We start from the raw sequence: 20062 nt of genomic DNA, 5'->3' as shown, positions 1-20062 counted from the left end.
ATTCGACCTTCCCCTCTTTACAAATCGAATTATTCACACATCGTCAAACTTCCAATCTCCAAGGACTCAAAGTCATCTCTCTGAAAAACGAAAACATAGACGAGAAATCTCCTCGAAGGGAAGATTCGGAGGCTCTAGTCCGTCGTGGCACAAATTACGCCACTTTGAGGATATATGCCCGTTTGTTCCTCAACGCTCCACATACCAATAGAAGCAATCGTACACGTTTGTTCTCGGCAAGTACTCGAAGTTTACGGTACAAAAGACTAGAGACCACGGCTGATTACGAATTGCACGCACGTTAATGGCGGCCGTGTTCCTCGATTTCGTATTCACGTCGGCGGTTCTCTCCAAGAGAGGGAACTTGAACGTTTTCGTGATGTGCCACGCGAAAGACTGTATCACTGGGCGGCACACGGAGTGCTGCGTCACTACTATTACAAGCTCCGATGAAACTATTTTACGTATTTGTTATTGGGAACTCGGTTTCGTCGGCATTTTCCACGCCTACGGTGTCAGGAATGTTGCAACGAGTGCTTTGGAAAATTATGGTGCTCGAGCCCGTTAGATACATCCACCCGTCATTTTAACGACTCGTTTTCTTCGTCGCTTTCTTTGGAAGAAGAACTCTCCCAAATGGAAGAGGACCTTGCGATTAGGTTCCTACGAACTTTATTTCTACAGAAAGTATCAAAATTTCGGAGTGTATCAATTGGCAGAGTTCCCTCGTCAAAAGTGCCATTGTCAGCGGAAGAACGGCATAAGGAGGAAGGACGAAAGGAAGCCCTGCAGAGGCAGAGGAAGCTAAAAAACGGGAAAAGGAGTCCGCTGTGCCAGAAATAATTCTGTTCGTGGAACTACGTTCGCCGTTTTGTGTCCGCGGAGAGCACCGTTACGCGCGAGCGCATACGTGCTCGACCTGAATTATTTCCGCTGCAACGCGGCCATTGTGCCCACCGGCGAGGCATTTCAAGCTTTCGAGTGGCTGCCGCCATGGATCGACTGCACATGTTCGCATTTCGTCCATCGTTCAGCTAGGCCACGCACCAAAAAGTGGGTACCATTAAGGACTCGAGCGACGAGGGGACCAAGCGATATTCGGGTCACCTTGCTCGAGTTCTGTGTGCAGCTCGCGCATTGTGACAGCCTGAAGACACGGGGTAGTCGAAACTGCGCGGGAAATTTGAATTTGAAATATTTCACCAACGTCGAAGCAGTTTCAGGAAAGATCAAAAGCTAGCTCAACATTCTTAACCCATTTTCCATCAATTTCAACTTTCAGCTACAGATCAAGTATTGGCAACGTTAGAAATGTTGACATGCTTCAACGCCAGCATCCAACTATACATGGAAACGCGTAGTCACTGGCGAAAACGATTTCGCTTACCTGGAGAGATTCCTCCACGCCTCCGCATAAAATAGCAACAGCCAGCATCGCTTACTGCCACATTATTGCTAATGTTTCCTGTTTTGCGTAAAGCATTAATCTTCTGCTCGATGTTTCGTCATCTGATTCGACGAATTATCCTAGAAAATACGTACGAGTAATTGTGTATGTATATACTCAGGTATTGTAACGTTAAATTTCAGGAATTGTTTATCAAAACATTTTATTTACAGTTCAATTGACAACTAAAAATGATTGTAGTTATTTCTTTCGGTTTCAGGCTGAAGGAATTGATCACCTGGTAGCCATGAACCTCGCGCTGCATGGATTTTTGTTGCAGGGTAAGTCCTCGGTTAATACTTTCCACAGTTGTTATAGAAATTCCATTGGTTCGTTTATAAAATTACGTACTCGATTGCTAAACTGCAGATTTTATGTGTGCAAATGCATAAATATGGAACATGTTATAAGATTCAAAAAGTACTTTATATTATGTTTCTCTTCTTCATCTGTGTATATGCAGTCAGTCCCATAAATATTCGCACCCTCTATATCATCGAAGAAATTTGTTTAAATTAAATGGTAGATTTGATGTTTTCGAGTGTATATTTTTTTAAATATGCTGATGTCAAAACTCTTATTTAATTTAGTCAAACTTCTTAGAGGGTACGAATATCTATGGGACCCACTGTAAAAATATGTATTTGCATAAACATCCGCAGTCTAATGATTAAAGATCGGTGGTTTCCAACTCCAGCTCTCTTTTACGACTCGCATAGCTTCTCATTCGTTGCACGCATATGTTCCCTGACAAGAAATAAAGCGAGAATGCAATATGGTGCATCTCGCGAACAATGCACCGCGGAGGAACTTGCACTCTCGGATCGGGGGTTGACCTAACTCAACTTCGCTCGTTGCATACAAGGTCCTTGAAAGAGGGAATGGAACACAATGCACGGAAGAGGTGCATAAAGCATGCAGCCCAGTTGCATTGCATCTTTCTGCCGCGTTATTTGAACACCTGACGAACCAAGGGCTGGGAAAACAGGCGTTATAGACAGGCAGTCGTAAATTAATTCGATCAAAAACATAGATATTTTGGCCTTTCGACGGGACAAATGCAGTTTGTTCGATTCGTTTCGAAACTCTGCGTTTCTGTGTAAAAGAAATCGCTCCTAGGCCACGCAAAAAGATAGTTATTGAAATATTTATGGAATCGTTATTATTTCTAGGTTGAACGCTTTGCTTTGGATCTTCTAAATGGAAACATCGTTAAGGCTGGTAGATCTATCTGGTAGATCAACGATTAGTTGGTTTTTTGTGGGGTTTCTCTTGCGTAGCGTTGGCAGGTTTCTAGGAGTGCTTCCTCGTAGCCTGCAATCAACTTGATTAATACATAGGATTTGTTTCGTATGATGAATATTTTATCTGCAAGAAAACGTGTTCGTGATTCCTGGAAAATCTGACAATTGCGTAAGAGGAAAATTCGTTTCGTTCGTTTAACACGAACGGTAATGTTCGGAAGATTATTCGCTCAATTTCCTATTCGGGGGCCATCGTATCGAGGTAATTTATTATCGCAAAAATTTCAACGTTCCTACGCTGTGGGTCGGTTTTATTCGTCGTCTATTATTGGAATAAAATTCTGGCCATCTCTGTTCGGAGCTTAGTCGCGATAAAATCGTCAACAAGTGGATGTACCGAACGTCCCACGTGTTTCGACCGCGATGCATACGTTTCACGGACGGATGTCCCACAAGACCGCATTCCATTGACCAGTCTCAGATGCTACATCCACTTAGCTCCTACGTAAACGTGAATGCATGTACACGTACATATGTATATTTAACGACGCTCGCACAAGGTGGTTTCGCGGTGTTTCGCGCGCGGCGATCGTTGCTGGTGGTCCAGCGACATAGGTAATGAATACAAATGTCTTGGTTCGCGTCGAATCTGCATTTGCGAACTCCTTCGAATCGGTTCTGCATTGGTCCCCAGGCAGGGAACGAGTTTATCGTTTTGCGTATAAAATACAAAGGTAAACGAATTCGTCTAGTTCGGAATTTGAAGTAGCATCCATCGGATATCGCTTGCCCTGGACTCTCGGTTACTCGAAATTCGTGGAACTTTTATCGAGTCGCTCGCCATGGGTAAAAGTACGGAAATGACGAATTAAAATGCATAATACGTGCCCGCTAATTAAGCCAGAACAAACGTCAGACGGATAGACGAAAGTCACGGCTGCATAATGCACCGCTGCGCGAGGGCTCGCTCGATTTTCTGCAGCTGCGTCTAATGCAATCAAGTCGTAACGACCTGCGCCGCGGAGAAAGTAAAAAAAAAAAAAGAAAGAATCGGTTCGAGTAGCCAGATTCCAGAATTCATTCCAATTGCATGTTTAACCAATGATTTATTAATAACCGTTTTGAAGAACAACAGCGCAACGATGATAATTGCAGGTTGCGGTGATTAACAAGTAAAACGTGATCTGATATTACGCATCAGTAGTCGAGAACGCCGGCGGTTTGGCCAACATTGTTAACCGATTCTTAGAGCTCTCTTAGAAACGAATTTGTTCCTCTTAATTTAAATTGAAACGCGGAAAACGCTGTATGGTTTGAATAACTCCTAAATATTCTTCCGCATATTTCACGCTTCGAGGCGAGCCACGCAGCCCGGTTCGTTCACCACGAAGAGAACTTTCTTTGGTTTGCTTGCGACAAGGCTGCGGGGCAACGCCAACGGTGTACCTCTCCATGCGTGGCGACGCGACGCGACGCCGCCGCACGCCCGCGCATCATAAACGCGTTTACCGATGATTCATTTGCGACACTGTTCGCCAGTCTATTAGCCAATTTGCGAGTTTGTCCACGTGCATTCGTGTTCTCCTTGTTGACGAATTTGAAAGCGCACTCACACCGACCGAATTACAGTAAAGTCTCCTTAAATGCACAGAAACCATCCCCACCACTGGAGGATTATACCCCTTGACATCAGAAAATACACGGACTCTACGATAAATGCACAAGTTTAGTCCCCGAGCTCGTGCATTTAAAAAAACTACAGGCTGTATATTTCACATCGACCGTTCCCAGTAAAATTAGGGCCTTGTCTCCAAGATCGGATCTAAGATGCAACGTAAAAGTGATTTAATCGTTATGTCACATCGCTGTGACATTACCCCTGGTCTCTTACGCAACCACGTGGACAGTAACCGAAAGGTCGTCTAAAATACAAACTCCTGCGCGGCGGCTAGTCGGTCTCAGGTGCTACGAGCGCATAGAAAGTCTTGAAATTGTCCAGTGTTGCTATAAATAACCAACTCTCTGTAAAGAATTTTGCATAACGTGCTCCATAGAACCTAACAGTCGATCGATCGAAATAATTAACTTTCGCTATACGCGTAAAAACGTCAGTTCATTAATCATGTACTCCACACGACGCCGACGGTGTCATTACCATAATCACATAACAACGAAGGATTAATTACCACGAGCCAGGGGCCACTGGCGTTAATATCAAATGACATTAATCGGTAGAGAAGTCCGGTGCTCGAAATAATTAGACGGCTCGTTTGCGTACGTTCTGGAGGCCACAGTTTTCATCTGAAATCGATAAGAATTTGAATTTAAAAAATTGAATATTGTATCGAATATTCTTGGTGAACAAATTCATGGAAATCATGTAATCCTAAACTTATTTCGCCCCTTAATTTAGACAAATTTCTTCGATAGAGGGTACGAATACTTCTGGTACTGCCCGCATCTACTTATTTATCCACGTTGGAATTGCAGAAGAAGAGTGACATAGATTCCGTCGTTCTCCCATCAACAAGTGCATAATTTTCTGCAATTCCGTCCTACTGGTAGCGTTCTCCCCCGCTTTTCTCGCCCCCTCCGCCATGGCCGTTTGCCTCTGTCTGACTTTTCTCCTTACATAACCCGCGTAACTGCGGCGCAAGGATGCGGTTAGACCTTTCGAAGCGTGTTTCTCCACAGTGCCGATGTCACGTAACACGCGTGTAAGTCAGTCACGATCTTAATTTCACTCTCTCACGTTGCCGAATAATTGGTAGGGATGCCTAACGCACTTCCCCTTCTCTGGGAACTATTTTTCATAGAACCCGTCGTCCTCTCGCCCTCTAAACCCGTTCAGACATCTTTAACCGAAGTGACCGATCGGGTTTATTCGGCAATTTTCAAAATCGCTGAATATATAGACGTCTACATCGATTGAAAAACAACTGACAAGGGAGTGTACACGCGTGACATTGAAAAACGCGTAAAAGAAGCTCGTAAACCCTCTCGTAAAATGCATATCGAATTCCATCGAATAAATACAAAATGCAGCGTTATAAATTTATATCTCGATCTTGGTCGCCGCGTTATGCAGGATATATTGCGCAATAACTTGGAGTATATTTTCAGCGTTCAGCTTTAAATACGCTGCAAAAGGCTCGCTATAATTCTGTTATCATGCAACTCGTCGGCTCGCCTTTTGCTTTCGTTGTTGTGAAAGAACGTTTACTCGAAATCCTGTTTTTCAGGATATCGAGCAACGTTTTACGAACGTTTCACCCTTTCTTCCTCGATTATTCAAACAAGCCAGTGGAATTAAACAGTCGCGTGGCGTGTCGGAATTACATGTTGCGCAAGCGTTTTCTAGTAAAAAATTTCTAAAAGAGAATTACGAAACTCGAAATACAAATTTCAATTATTAATGAAATCTGCCTTGTCCCGTCACGACGTAGACAACTAGCGATAATCCTTTTTTATTTTGAAAGCAAGCAGACAGCAAAAATGAAAATTCCAGGCGAACGGAAGCACGTCTCGAAGAACTCCGACGCGTCTTCTTAATTAATTCTAATTAATAGTCGGCAACGAGAACAATGGCCTGAACTTCGCGCAGCGACCTTTCCTCCCTTCGAGTTTCACCTTGCCTAGATCGTCTTTGACAGGAAAATCGAGCGTACGATTCGACGCGGATGGTAAATCCGGGATGTCAAGCTACAACTATGAACAGCGAGAGCATATATAATAAGCGGCTGTCGCGTCTGAATGCAACTGGTTGCTTCCACTTCCGGTTCGGCACGGAGGAGGCATTCTCCTGACGCGTTTCCGTGGATTTCTGGATTACGTGCCACGATGCGTGTGGGTTTATTATGCCCAAGAAAGTTAGAAAGAGGCGAGAACGAAGTCATTGGCTATTCGAGACCCGCCGCAGGAAACGGAAGTTCTCGATTATCCGCGAGACACGAGAAGTATTCTTGTTGCACGATGAATATGCTGCTGTCTCGAAGATCCTCTCCAGAACGATGAGCCTATCATCGAATCAAGCAACGAGATTCTTGTCTCGAATAAATGGAATTGTGTCATTTTTCAATCATAATAATGATTCTCTTCAAGATTCAATTACACCGTTTTCTAGTTCGTTAATACGCGACTAACGAAATCTAGAAATGGTGTTCGAATATTAATGGGTACAAGCGTTCGTCGGAACGGTTGAATTAAACGAATCACCCAGAGGACATAATTTAATTCGGGAAAATTAGGAGTATAAAGCAGTCGTGTGTCGTCATTGTCAGCGTATGCACGAACACGTGCCTACGCGAACGTGTACGAGCGACGAGGGAGTTTCATTGAGGAGCAGAAAGATGAATGAGCCGAGGAAGCAGACGTCATTCGCAATAACGTCACTCGTGGATACCTTCCATAGCCACGGAAAACTCAGGGGAATCTCTTACTCTCGCGTAAACAAACGGACGGGCAACAAAGATAAGACAACTTCTAATTCTATTTCGAGAGAAAATAGTGATTATCGCAAAAATAATCGCGAAGCACACGCGTCTAGTTTCGGCGAGCAAATTTACCTTTGCTCTCGCTCGGAACACCGTTCGGATTGTTCTTATCTAGATCAGTTATTCAACCGCGGACAGGCGGATTAATTATAGGAAATTATGCGAAAACCGGGGAGGGCTGTTTTCCTCGGCACAGGAAAAAGACTGTCGCCGGTAGCTCGATTCGGCTCGGTGCACGCGGCGTGCAGAAATGCGCCGGCTCGGTCGCGTGAAAGGCCTGGCAAAAGCCACGTGGGCGTTTTCGACGGCTTTTATTTTCACTTAATGGCCGTCGGGTTCTTTAACTCGATCGTACGTTCCCCAGCCGATATACGAGGTGTGCGCCTACGAACAGGAATGATAAATCAACTCCAAGGATCAATCGAGATCGCAGAGAACTGCGCGTTTTCAGATTTTTATTTACTCGAATTATCGAATTTCTCGCTCTATAAATAATAACACCGTACATAAGTATGTTCGTTTCTAAATTCATGGACAACATCGAGAAAAGTGTCCATACGGCGAGTATTTCCCTTTGAACGTATGCAAATCAAACAGGAAAGCTGGCGTTCGCCAAAAATACCGCGCGTACGATAACTCGCGGCGATCGCATGAAACGCGTTGCGAAACCTGGTGTTCCGCTGCCAAGCGGAGCGATTTTCACGTACGCGGATCGATAGATCGTAGTCTCGCTCGTGCAGGTAGTTGAGGTAAATCGGGGTTGGCACGTTCCACCGAGGAAACGCATTGATCTAATCGATAGTCTCGCTCTGCACACACGAGTTTCATTAACTCTTTGGGGTTGGGTAGGTCAAAAACTACATGGGATATTTTTGTACACGGCTCGAAAAGTTGAGATTACTCGCAGTCGTACAGTTTAATATTTTATCGAACGTTTTTCGTCGAGTTGGCGTGACACGAGAACGACTTCTCATCCTTGGTAGAAAGTTTACTCTTGCACGAAGATTGTTCGACGCGGACGGGTTTTCTAGTATAATACATCGATATTTCTCCACGTTCGCTGGGGAAGACCCGGGGAAAAATGCGAGATCGCGGGCCGTCCTGGTGAAAGTTTACAAAGGACGAGAATTCGGATGAAACGGTGCCTCGTTGGAACGAAGAACGTCCTCATGAATATTTAAGAGGCAGATGATCCTCGACTCTTTCATCTCGATCCTTTCGTTCTTTTTCCAATTGCCGACGGCAATTCTTTGTCCGCGATCGTAGAAAGACTCCGAGAAACTGTTTAAGGAGCTTGGAACGTCAAGAAATGAAAAAACTGGAAGTGGAAAAACAACATTTTTAAACAAAAAACTTTTTTGATATTCCAAGCCCCTTAAAACATTCGGGATCCATGGCCCGCCTGGATGCTAGAGCCTCTGAGGGCGAGAGTGACAGTCATCTCGTAAAGAAAGCACAGGCGTAACATAGGCACGCTAGAGAACTCGGTATTTCCTGCATCGATATATCGCCCACGCCGATGGCTGTGCATTATCGACGTAACCGTGGATATTCGGTGTAAGAGCAGCCTGTACGCGCCGACGAAGGTGAAAGGTGCTCTTCTTACGTGATTTTACAATATAGCCGCGTGCCGCTGTGCCCTTTCAGCTCTAATCAAATCAGAGGAGAGGGAAGCTACGCTCTTGCATTCTTCTTCTTTCATATAGAGGCCATTCCGTGTAAATTTGGTCGCTTTTTAAGGCGATCTGTAGAGTGGGAAGGTGGGAGGGAGAGAGAGTTCCGAGTGGCAATGGACCACAGATTCCAGGTCCTTAGGAACCACGGACTCCAAGATTTGAACAGATCTCAGCATTGCATTTCAACTTTCGTTCGTATGACGCTGTTTTCAAAGAAACGAGCCGAACTAAAGCTAAAATTAAACGAGCTAATGCGAAGAGGCTTTCGTAGACCCGGAAATAATTACGTTTGAAAATCAGTGCGGAGGCGTCCTAGACAAAGGCAATTACCTAATTGGAATGATGATAAGGCTAGGTCTGCGCAATAACCAGGACACGACGTACGAAAGAGATTAAAATCGGATTTCAGCGTAAAATCTGAGTAGCAAGAGGTGTCTTATTTTGTTTTTTGTTGCGGTCGTTGATTATTTATACGAAACATGAACACTCGCACGGTCGATAAAAATTACAACTCGGACGGGGTTCGTCGCTGGTCAGGTTCTGGCTTGGGAAGATGAGCAAGATTGAGCAATCTTCTGCTGGCCTGATGTAGCAATATCTTAGCGACGCTACTGTAACGATAATATCACGGTAATGACTGTAACTGTTGCGATAATCGAGCCTCGGTTTCATCTCGGTTCTCCTTCGTCGCTCGGTTCTCTTCCAAGTCTCCTCGGAGCCGTTCCAGCATCGTTGGACATCGGGAACATTTGAATAAAGTTTTAACCGATCGAACTTCAAGTACAAGTTCCACTTGGATACATGTCCTCTAAAGTTGCGAATATACGATGAATAATCAGACACTTTAATTTGAAATTATTACGCTTTCATCGAGGAACTCTTCTCAGAAATGTTTCACTGACCGTTCGACGAGCGATTTACGCTTCATCATCCATGGAACTGATACGAATCAACGCGCGTTTTACTGTGCATTCGTATGCTCCAAGACGATCGAGTTATCGACAAAACAGGAGACTGTCAGGACCTGTCTCGCGAAGACGAGCATCGGGTCGACTTGTTGGCAGATCTAAATGTCACGGGATTCACACAGGTATTACGCGCTGAAGAAGTTATGTCATTGCCTCTTCAGACAGTGCCACTGCGTGCAGGCGAAAAGAAAAACGACGATTGGAAAATTCAGCCTTACATCGGTAATCGTGTCCAATTCGCACTTCCGCGATCAACGACATACCGATCCGTCTGTTTTTTAACACTCGAGAGTCGTCGATTAGACCATATTTCAAAAACGAATTTTTCAAAAAACTTGTACACGGTTTGTACTACGTTTAAATGATTTGAAAATTCGAACAACTCGAAAGACCTCGATGGCAAATATTATATTCGCAAGATCGACAGGATCCGGCAACGAGTCTGATTGGATGTCTCGTATATACACCTGATAACCTCGGCCTACAACTGGCCACTCGAACACCAATCGATTCAGCATCGTGTGACATTCTATTTTATTAATAATCATTTCGCCGACGGTCGATTGAAATCAATGCTCTCGGCGTATCCGGTAACAGTTTGTGCGAGGCGTTGAAAATAACGCGACCGAATCATTCTCGCATCTGTCTTTTTTAATTCGGAACCTCCCGTTTTCGTTTCTTTTATTTTACTTAAGAAACCACCGATCCAGAGTTACCGTTCCGAGCGTTGGCTCGCAATTAAACATAGCGCTGCTCGGGTTATGTCATTATCGAAACTGGTTAAGAGCGTGATACGGTTCCGATCGAAATTTATTTCGAATATTCTAGAACAAGAGCCTCGGTGCGTGTCGATAGTTGCTGATAATTATAACTGCGACTGGTGTAACAGGGTTCCGCGGGAACGAGAGTTGCGCAAACGCATATATTAGAACAGTAAATTATTCCCGCCTAAACACGCAGCGTTTTCTTCCAGTTTCCGTGACGTGAAAATCGTTTTCTCCTGCGCGACACTTTCACTATTTTTAGTTTCTGCAGCAAGGATCTACTCTCCGAAACGTTACTCAAATTTTTTTTTTTTAAATGTATATTCCTCGATTATTCTGCTAATATTTACTTGCATTTTTTGATTAATCGTTGCAGTTTTCGTGTCAATCTTCAACCTCCAGCATGGCTCCTTGTTATGCAGCGCGGGGGAACCTGGCGTGAGTATCTCCAAGTATCGTTAATGATAAGCGCGAAATATTTTTAAGCAAATTGACACGTCGAGTGTACACCCGTTCGTTATTTTGCAAGTATTTGGACTTCGACAACCTGCCGGAAACGAACTTCTCGTGTCAGGGAAAGGTGATCGGTGGATATTATGCGGACGTCGAAGCGGGCTGTCAGATGTTCCATGTTTGCACCATCGGTCAGAAAGGTAATTCAGTATTATCGCTACCGAGATCTGTTAATTATGTCACAAGTAGAAAATTTAAGCGAAAAGAAAACTCGAGTAAAAGACAGATTCAGAGTCAGAGACAGAGCTCGGCCTTTTATTTGATATACACTGTAACATATTTTTGCATTAACTAAATAGTATTATTGCAACATGATCGATATTTAAAAAAGTGGCGTTAAGTGACCACTAACGACGATCGCAGGAATTGAAAATTAAGCCAGATCAGCCAGATCAGCCGATTAGTATGTCGTGAGTCGAAGCCAGACACTTTCGACTTAGGTCAGTAAACGTTCCTCGACGACCGTGACATTCTCTGCCGAGTGATCTCTCGATCGATTACAAAACTTGGATTGACGTTTGCCGAGGCCCCGGGCGGACCTTTCGATCGCCCGATCGACCGATTTGTCGAGTTACGACGCCCAATACCATCGATGCTAACGTAATTATCGATTCTAATCGTCACGACACCTAAAAGATCCGATCGACAAATCGCCCGGGGGAACCTGTCTCGAACGAGTTAACCGTAATTCGATCATTTATCCCGACTGTTCGGAATCGCACGTCCTTTTTGCCGGGAGGGGGATTCGTTAAAGGAGAGCCACGAGACAAATTAATTTGGAGTTATTAAACGACCAGTCAGGCACGAGTTATAGGGAGGTCGCGAACAAACGGATCTTGAATTTTCTATTAATTGATTTACTTTTTTCGACGTGTGACTATTTTTGTACGAGACGTTGTAGCAATTAGAGATATTAGTAGCGAAATGCTTAGACGTTTCGGTCCTGAAGAGCATCCCCGAATAATGATCCTGTCCTTCACCATGAGACTTGGTTTCAGACGAGATTATGGACATAAAATTCCTCTGTCTGAATGGAACCGTCTTCGATCAGGAAACCAGGGTCTGCGAAAGGGTGGACGAGGTCGATTGCAGCAAGAGCGAGAGGTTCTACAACCTGAATTTGGAGCTCTATGGCAACAATGCGGTGACCCTCAGGTAATCGATGAAAATATTAATGTTACTCTTCCGTCCTTGGTCGTTGTATCCCTCCGATTCCGTTCTATAGAAACGAGTTCACATTCGAGCGTGCCCGGTACTTAAGAGTTTCAGCTTCGTTGCACGTAATCCAACTCACCGCGAGCAGAAATTTATTCACAAGTGAAATGATCATTGCGACTGGTAGATCGGTTCACCTGTCGCGCACACTGTTTATCCGCGAGTGTCTGGTTGTTGAACCAAGGTTTCGTAAGGACCAATGCATCGATCCACATACCAGTGTTGCTTTCGTGCCGGCTCGCGTGATATAGGATCAAGAGGCGTGGACGACGTACCAATTGCATGTCACTGGATTTTTGATCGATAGATCTGCTCTTTTCACCTGTTAATGCCACGCTGCACCTCGTCGCGGATGTGGCCAATCTCGGTTGCTTCATTAGCCGACATGCTCGAGTTGCATGCTGGCGCATGGGTGATCGCGATAGAATCCGTAGGAATTCAAGAGTTTTTGCGTTACGAAGCCATTCCAGACATTGCTGCGTTCAAAGTAATTGTTGAAGAGTTATCCGCGTGATCTGCGGGGGCTGACATAAACAGCACACGCATTTTAATTTAATGTGTCCTTTTACCATTACCTTTGCTTTTGCATTTGAATGAAATATGCCACATCTGAAAGGATAAATGACTCATTCGACGCTTTATTTGCAGTTTGCATGAGAACAACGACGACGACGCCGACTCATCGGATTCCATAGACAACCACCAGCAGCGCACGACGTCTGCACGTCCCACCACGTCTACCACAACGACCACCACCACGTCGAAGCCCAACAAACCACCCACAACCCCGTCCTCTGGTTCCTTCTCCCATCCAACCGGCTATCCCCAACATTTCCAACCTCAGCCACCGTTCCCCCAGGTCCACACCAGCCAGTCCAAGTCGCTGTACGACGACAAGAACGGCGGATATCACCATCAGTACATCTTCCACAACGGCGAGAGGAGCAACAACCAGCCAGCCACCTCGTACCAGCTGTTCAGCAACCAGGGCGTCAGCTCCACGACCGGCCAGCCTCCCCAAGTTCACCAAATCCGATTCAGCTCGACTTCCAGTCCGCAGATCATTCGCAACGAGCCTTCGACCGTTGCTCCTCTCTACCACGTGACCTCCTCCACCATTCAGACACTTCTGAGTAGCAACGTGAACGGTCAGTCCCTGATAAATCCGATATTCCACAATCACGGGATCGCCAGCACCACGGAACACCAATTCTCGTTGCACAGCAACAATCCTAGGGAGACTTCGGACTATCGCGACAACGGGGAGCAGAATATAAGGCCTCTGGAGGCTGTCCAGTCCACCAACAAAGGAAAGGTAACAAAGACTGAATATCGAGAGAAAAATAAATTCGGTTAGCGGACCATTAATTCTACTAATTTATTCCATCTTGCTAATCTTTCGAACTTGTCGTCTTTAGATCTCGAAATTGACCATCAGCCCCGTACCAACGCCATCGGATTCGCCGAGGTCGGTGCAAACCAAGATCAGTCAGAGCTCCCAGCAACAGAGAATCTCCGGGAATTTCCTGCCCACCCCGGCAACCGACGAAACGACCATCAGATCGTTCTACCCAACCCTGAGGAGCGCATCCAAGTCCACGCAGACCTCCAGCGAAGTCACCCAACACATCCACGTCCTACCCCCTGTACCGATCCCTCAGCTGAAGCCCCATCAGATCACCATCAACTTGCCACCGCCGGATATCCAGAGGATAGTGCAAAATCCGTCACCTTTACTGCCGTCGCAGTCGAGAGTGATCGTCACTGCTAAGGCGAGCGTCAGCGACGAGTCGGGCAGACCTCTCAACACCACGCAGTTGGTCACTCTGCCTCTGCCAACGATCCCGGCCAGCTACGACGAGTACAAGGAAGGCGACGAGACCTTTGACCCCTTCTACAGAGACGTTCCAAAGATTCGCAACACCAGGCGTGTCGCCAAACGAGTCTACAATGGAAAAACGGCCAGACGCAAGAGATCCGTCGGCCAGACGAAGAGTTCGATGGTTTCCTTCGTTTACGGAGGGGATTCCCCTAGACGACAGGACGTACAGGACGCAGACAGCGGGAAGGGAAGAAGTAGGGAGAAAGTTAAGGATTTCAAGGCCATTAAAGAGAGCTTGATGAAGTTTAGAGATATCCTTTTCGGAGGGGACTTCACGGAGGACGTGATTCATAGTGTCTTTGGAGGAAGTACGTTGCAGGACATGAATTCTGACGAAAAGGTGAAGAATGGGAATAAAGTGTCTCTCGATGACTTGGAGATGAAGGCTTCGAAGAATATTAAAGCGAGGGAATACGAGGGTGACACCGAAGAAGAGACCGAGAGCAAAGAAACTAAAACAGATGAAGAGGAGTATTTAGACTTGACCGACTATGGAGAGCACGCGAACGATACTCAAACGGAGATTCCAAACAGTGAAGAACCAGATGGGGAAACGCCTGATATCGAAGATGAAGCGGATGAGAAAGACGTGTTAAATTCGAAAAAGAATAACACCGAAGATGAAAAACATAAGGAACCTAAACGTATCATAGACGTCGTTATACTTGATCCAAATGCTTATGTTAAACTGAAATCGTCCAACCAAAAAGGTCCTGGAAGCACTCCTGAAGAAGATCCAACGTCCACAGATATTCCAGTTCTGTCTACGACAGAGCAAACCACCATTGAGTCCACGTTAGTGGACCTAATGGACGATGACTTGGCGGACAAAGAAGATTCCGAGCTCTCCGAAAAAGAAGGCGAGATCGAAACCGACCAAGATCCCGCGAAGGGTAAAGACAACGAAGAAGATTCCGCGAGGAAGCAGGATTTCGAAGCTGAAGCAAACAAGAAACCCAAGAAGGGTGAGGTCGACGAAGAAACAGACTCGAAGAATTCCGAGAGGCAGGATGTCGAAGCTGAAGCAGATAGAAAATCCGAGAAGGTTGAGAGCAACGAGAAGAAGACGGCAGACGAGGAAAGTAAAAAGGAACAAGTGGAACCGAAACCAAACACGAAGAGGAAGAGTTCCAGGATAAGGTCTTCTTCGGGGAAGACGTCTTCGAGGAAAAAGGATTTGAAGAACGAAGAGAGAGAAATGCAAAACGACGAAGCCGTTACGCCAACCGTTGACCAACTTACCGTTCACCAGACGACGACCGCGGATTCCCCGATTGCGACTTCTGAAATAGAACAAATAGATAAACACATCTTCGATGAACCAGAGTCCCAAACTTCTAAAGAAGTCGACACCAGAGCTGTGAGTTATCATAGTAGCTACGTCAAGAGCCTTCCATCTGGAAAGGATCAGAGTATTGGGAAAGCTAATCGAAAAAGTGAAACCAACGAGTATGAGATTTTAGAAAAACACTCGAAAGACGTAAAAGATGATCGAGATAAGATTGATTCAAAATTAGACGACGAGGTTAAGAAAGACGAAGAACCAGTTGAAGAGCTAAGCCCGATTGAAGAGACGAAGGGAAATGTTTCCGCGGAGAAAAATCATTACAAGGAAGAATCGTCCGTAGAACACAAGACTGTGAAAGATGAATCGACCACGATCTTCAGCGATGAAAACTTCAAAGACCACTCTCAAGAGGAGCCTAGAGTGTCCTACCAAATCGGCAAAACCTCTCGACGAGGAAAGAGCATGAAGTTCGAGGATTCGTCCAGAGAGATCTCTACTCACAGGCAAGACAAGAGCAGGAAGTTCTCAGCTGAAGAAGAAGAAGAGGAAGAAGAAGAAGAAGAAGAAGAAGAAAAGTCACAGGAATACTCCACTATCAAAGGAGAAGAGATTACTTCGCAAGAAGTGTCCTTCGAGTATCACGATGCTACGGAAGCGTCCGAAGAAAGCGCTCGCGATATCGATACAGATGATGAGTACAGGGACCCTGAAAATCAGGATGATTCAACAGGTTCCGAGGTTTCCTCGGAACACGTTAATTCCGAAGAAACTGTAAGTTCTGGGGAGGAGAAGGATACTTCCGCGGAAGAATACGACGAAGAAGACTCGACGTCGAACGACCAAGAAGATACCACAGAAGGGGTCCTCAAGTTCACCGACGAGCTGCCTAAAGAAAAGAAGGAAGACGCATCGGACGGCAAGAAATCGTCAGAGTCCGTGGAGAACATTGCTCATGACTACGTCGACGACAACTACGAGCCAGACAATTACAAGGAACGCGAGTCGACAGATTCCAACAATTTGAGCGATGAGAAGACGAACAAAGAAGTTAAAGAAGCTAAAGTAGAAAGCACTACGATGCCTGAGGACAGTCACACGACGGAAGTCGAGGAGGAAGCGAAGAGATCTCGGAATTCTAGCACGGTGGAGATAGATTTACTGCAAACGACGACAACACCGTCGCCAACAACAACGCCGCCGCCAACGACAACGCCGCCGCCAACGACAACGCCGCCAACAACAATGACAACAACATCAACGACGACGACGACTACGACAACTACCACGACGACAACCGTTCGTCCCACGCCTCCAAAGTTATTCAAACCGATTTCAGTGAGAAAGACTTACAACTACATACCTCCGACGACAACCCCGAATCCAGTCATCATAAAACCGAGACACAGCCTGCTGAACCCTAAGCCAGCAAAGCCACCAAGGTCGTACAACGACCTGGCACCGAAACCTGTAATCAGAAGGTTCCCCTTGTTGACGCGCAAGGCGGTAACTACCACCATGCCAACCACTACGGTCAAAGAAGAGGATTCGACGAAGGTTGAAGAGCCCGTGACAATGACGGAGCCGCCAGTCACGACAACGGAACTCAGCAGGAGCGAGGAGAACGTACTCGAAGGCAAGTTAGACAAGGATCAGAGTAGAAACGTTGCGGAAGAGTCGATGCAAAAGGATCAGGTCTTCGCCCAGAGCAAAGATGACCAGGCATCCAGCTCCATCGACCAGAAATCTCCGATCGATGTGAAAAACGAAGATGAAGAGGATTCGACGAAAAACAGTGAAAATTTCACACCCTACCCTATATCTAAACTCACGACGATTGCTTCTACGATTCGAGACACCTCGAAGGAAGCCGAGTCTACCAGCACGGAGTCGGAGACGTCGACGACTCCTAAGAGCTTCGCGTTCATAGACGTGGAGATCCTCAGCACAACAATTCCATCGATTGCCTCGAGGTCTGACGAACCTCGCGAAAACGAAGCTACCACCATGAAGCCGATACTCGAAGAAACCTCGATCATCTCGTCCACAAAGTCGGCCTTCCAAGACACTACCGAAGTCTCTTTAGCCACGGAACAACCAACCACCTTCGAGACTACTTCCAAAGGTGCGGAGGAAACGATATCGACAACCGTCAAGCTGTTGAATCGCAAGTCAATGTCCCTGAGAAGAGTAGACGGCTTCAACTGCCTGGAGAAGGAAATGTATCGTTTCTATGGGGACACTAGGGATTGCAGACTGTTTCACTATTGTTCCCCAGGCTTCACCTCGAGGCAGGTCCTCGACTTCCGGTTCGTGTGCGAGGAGGGCACTGCCTTCGACGAGAAGAGCCAGAGCTGTAAACACGACGTTTCGAACAGGAGTTGTCCTAAAAGGCAGTGGTAACCGATGCACATTTCTCGGTGCCCTTCGTGTCCATCGACGTTGATTTTGGTAATTGGTGAATCCCAGGACTCTCTAGTGTATATTTATATATTGTTAGCAGGTAAGGTCCTTGGAAGAGGGCCCCTCTTTTCCTGAGCATTGCCATAACCTTGTACATGAAGATGGATTCACACTTATTAAAATTAATGCGACGAGGCTGCTCGTACAGAAGCCACTCGAACAGAGGCCACGAAGAGACGGAGAATCAGCTGTCGAAGCGACGAGAACTTCCTGTATCGGTGAGCCTTTTCGCAGAGCTAGGAAACAAATTTTGTTAGAGGACAGTGCTGGGTACTCTTCGAAGTCATTTTTCGTTTTAAACAGCCGTAGATTAGAATAGGTTACGCGTTTGTGGAGGATTAGGTTTGAAGTGATCAGCAGGAAGATCATTTTAGTTAATTACTTAGGTACGACTTATCTAAGCTGCTCAGAAATGCCGACTGCGAATGAGTTGTTCGTGTTTCTATAGTCTGATCAAACTTGGTTAGCTGCTCGAGATCACCAGTGTCAAAGTTCACCGCAGTCGAACATCCTTTATGGGCACAGACGAGGAATAGAGCAGTGTGCTCTCAAGCAACCAATTGATTCGATCGGGACATGATCTTTATCTTTATTTATTGCATTCTTTCACTCAGCACTGCCGCCAACTAAGTTGCTCGAGCAGATTCTCCACGTAAGTACACGGCGAATATGCTTCTTGCTCGGATGTTTTCCACTCGGGTCTCTAGAAACTTGTTAGGCGACTGACTTCTATTCAATTTTAGCGTAAAGAGTGAATCGCGTCGGTTCTTACTCGGAAGAATCGGTCGGGTGTAGCACCTGAGAAAATCTTGCTTTGTATTTATGAGTAAAATCCATGGTTGCATACGGGTTCCGGAATTCCGATGGCGTGGTGTTGAAAGCACGGACGTTTCCGGTACCGCGTATGCAACCGCGGTATCGATTAATAGCAACTCTCGACGGGGGGTATTCGCTCTGATACTGATCGACTGTGATCCATCGTAGATCGGTTGCTCCTGCAATAGATTTTCCATTGCTCAATGTACGCGCGTACGAAACAGAATTCGATTCAGCAAGCGAATCCTTCGGTTTCATGCAACTGCATGAATGTACATTTCGGTTACACGCATGTAGATTACGAGTGCGTGCGTGCGTGCGTGTGTGTGTGTGTGTGTACAGTGAAGAGTAGTAGGAATAGGTGTGCGTTAAGAGATTCGCAAAATACTCAATCGTTGCTCGCTACGATAACGGTAACGTTTCGTTTACCTAAATACCGTCACCTACTCTTATCCTTCCTACCTTTTACTAGTTAATGCGTCCTTAATTATTAGCGGATATCGTCCCACGCGTCGGAATTCCTACGAGTAACATGTGTAATTACAGATACATGTGCATAAATATATTTTTACATGTGAACTTATTCCGCTCCATTTAGTGATTTTTTTAGATAGGTAATGTGATAAGTGTCTGGATAATTATATTTTTTAGCTTGCGTGTACCTCGATCGTCCTTGTAAATACCTATATGTGTCCTGTAACGACACCACGCGCATGTTATTTTCATGGTGTACAAGAGTACATCGACAACGTGTATTGTAAGGATCTGTACTATGTTAATAATAATTGTATACTACGTGCAATTCCTCTCGTTTTGTTTTCGTGATTGTTAATCTTAGAAAGTAACGCGAGGATATATTTATTTATTGCTCTACGCTCCGTATATGTACTATCTCTTCATCTATTTATATGGAATATACAGTGAATTATTTATGAAATTTATTCCCCATGTATGTTTATAATATTTAACATAGTTTCCACTTATGCCGCTAGATGGCGAGAGATTTGTAGTTATAGTGGCGGCATCGGTGAGAAACCGCCCAAGCTTGTAGTAAAAACAGTTTCCAGTGTATGACCACTAGATGGCGCCAATAACTAAACGACAAGTAATTATTACAATATCAAATAAATATTCATTAATATGATAACTTTGGTATATTAATTTTGTATTTCGCAATATTATAAGCAAAGAAGAATCGTCCTCATTACGACATTTATGAAAAATAAAGAATGATTGAATAAAAGTGAAAGTGGCGCCATCGGTGAGTAAACCCCCAAGCTTATAGTAAAAATACTT

The 20062-nt window shown here is 45.3% G+C and overlaps 1 protein-coding gene across 3 annotated transcripts in view; it reads left to right on the top strand.

The window, feature by feature from the left end:
* The window catches only part of LOC128878246 (microtubule-associated protein futsch-like), a 30541-nt gene extending 10693 nt beyond the window's left edge, over positions 1-19848 (top strand). The window contains exons 2-7 of one of the 3 annotated variants that reach the window (XM_054126292.1): positions 1668-1728; positions 10969-11030; positions 11122-11245; positions 12104-12260; positions 12969-13635; positions 13739-19848. In XM_054126292.1, coding sequence (XP_053982267.1) covers positions 1695-1728; positions 10969-11030; positions 11122-11245; positions 12104-12260; positions 12969-13635; positions 13739-17890 — 5196 coding nt within the window. In that variant the 5' untranslated portion in view covers positions 1668-1694 and the 3' untranslated portion in view covers positions 17891-19848. Of the gene's footprint in view, positions 1-1667; positions 1729-10968; positions 11031-11121; positions 11246-12091; positions 12261-12968; positions 13636-13738 lie in introns of those variants that run through there. The other 2 variants (XM_054126291.1, XM_054126293.1) reach the window with 2 other exon arrangements.
* Positions 19849-20062: the final 214 nt, after the last annotated feature.

This window comes from Hylaeus volcanicus, chromosome 6 (assembly GCF_026283585.1).
Source record: "Hylaeus volcanicus isolate JK05 chromosome 6, UHH_iyHylVolc1.0_haploid, whole genome shotgun sequence".
NCBI classification, from domain to species: Eukaryota; Metazoa; Arthropoda; class Insecta; order Hymenoptera; family Colletidae; genus Hylaeus; species Hylaeus volcanicus.
Note: the sequence above shows the minus strand (reverse complement) of the source record. Positions and strands in the feature narration are given on the sequence as shown.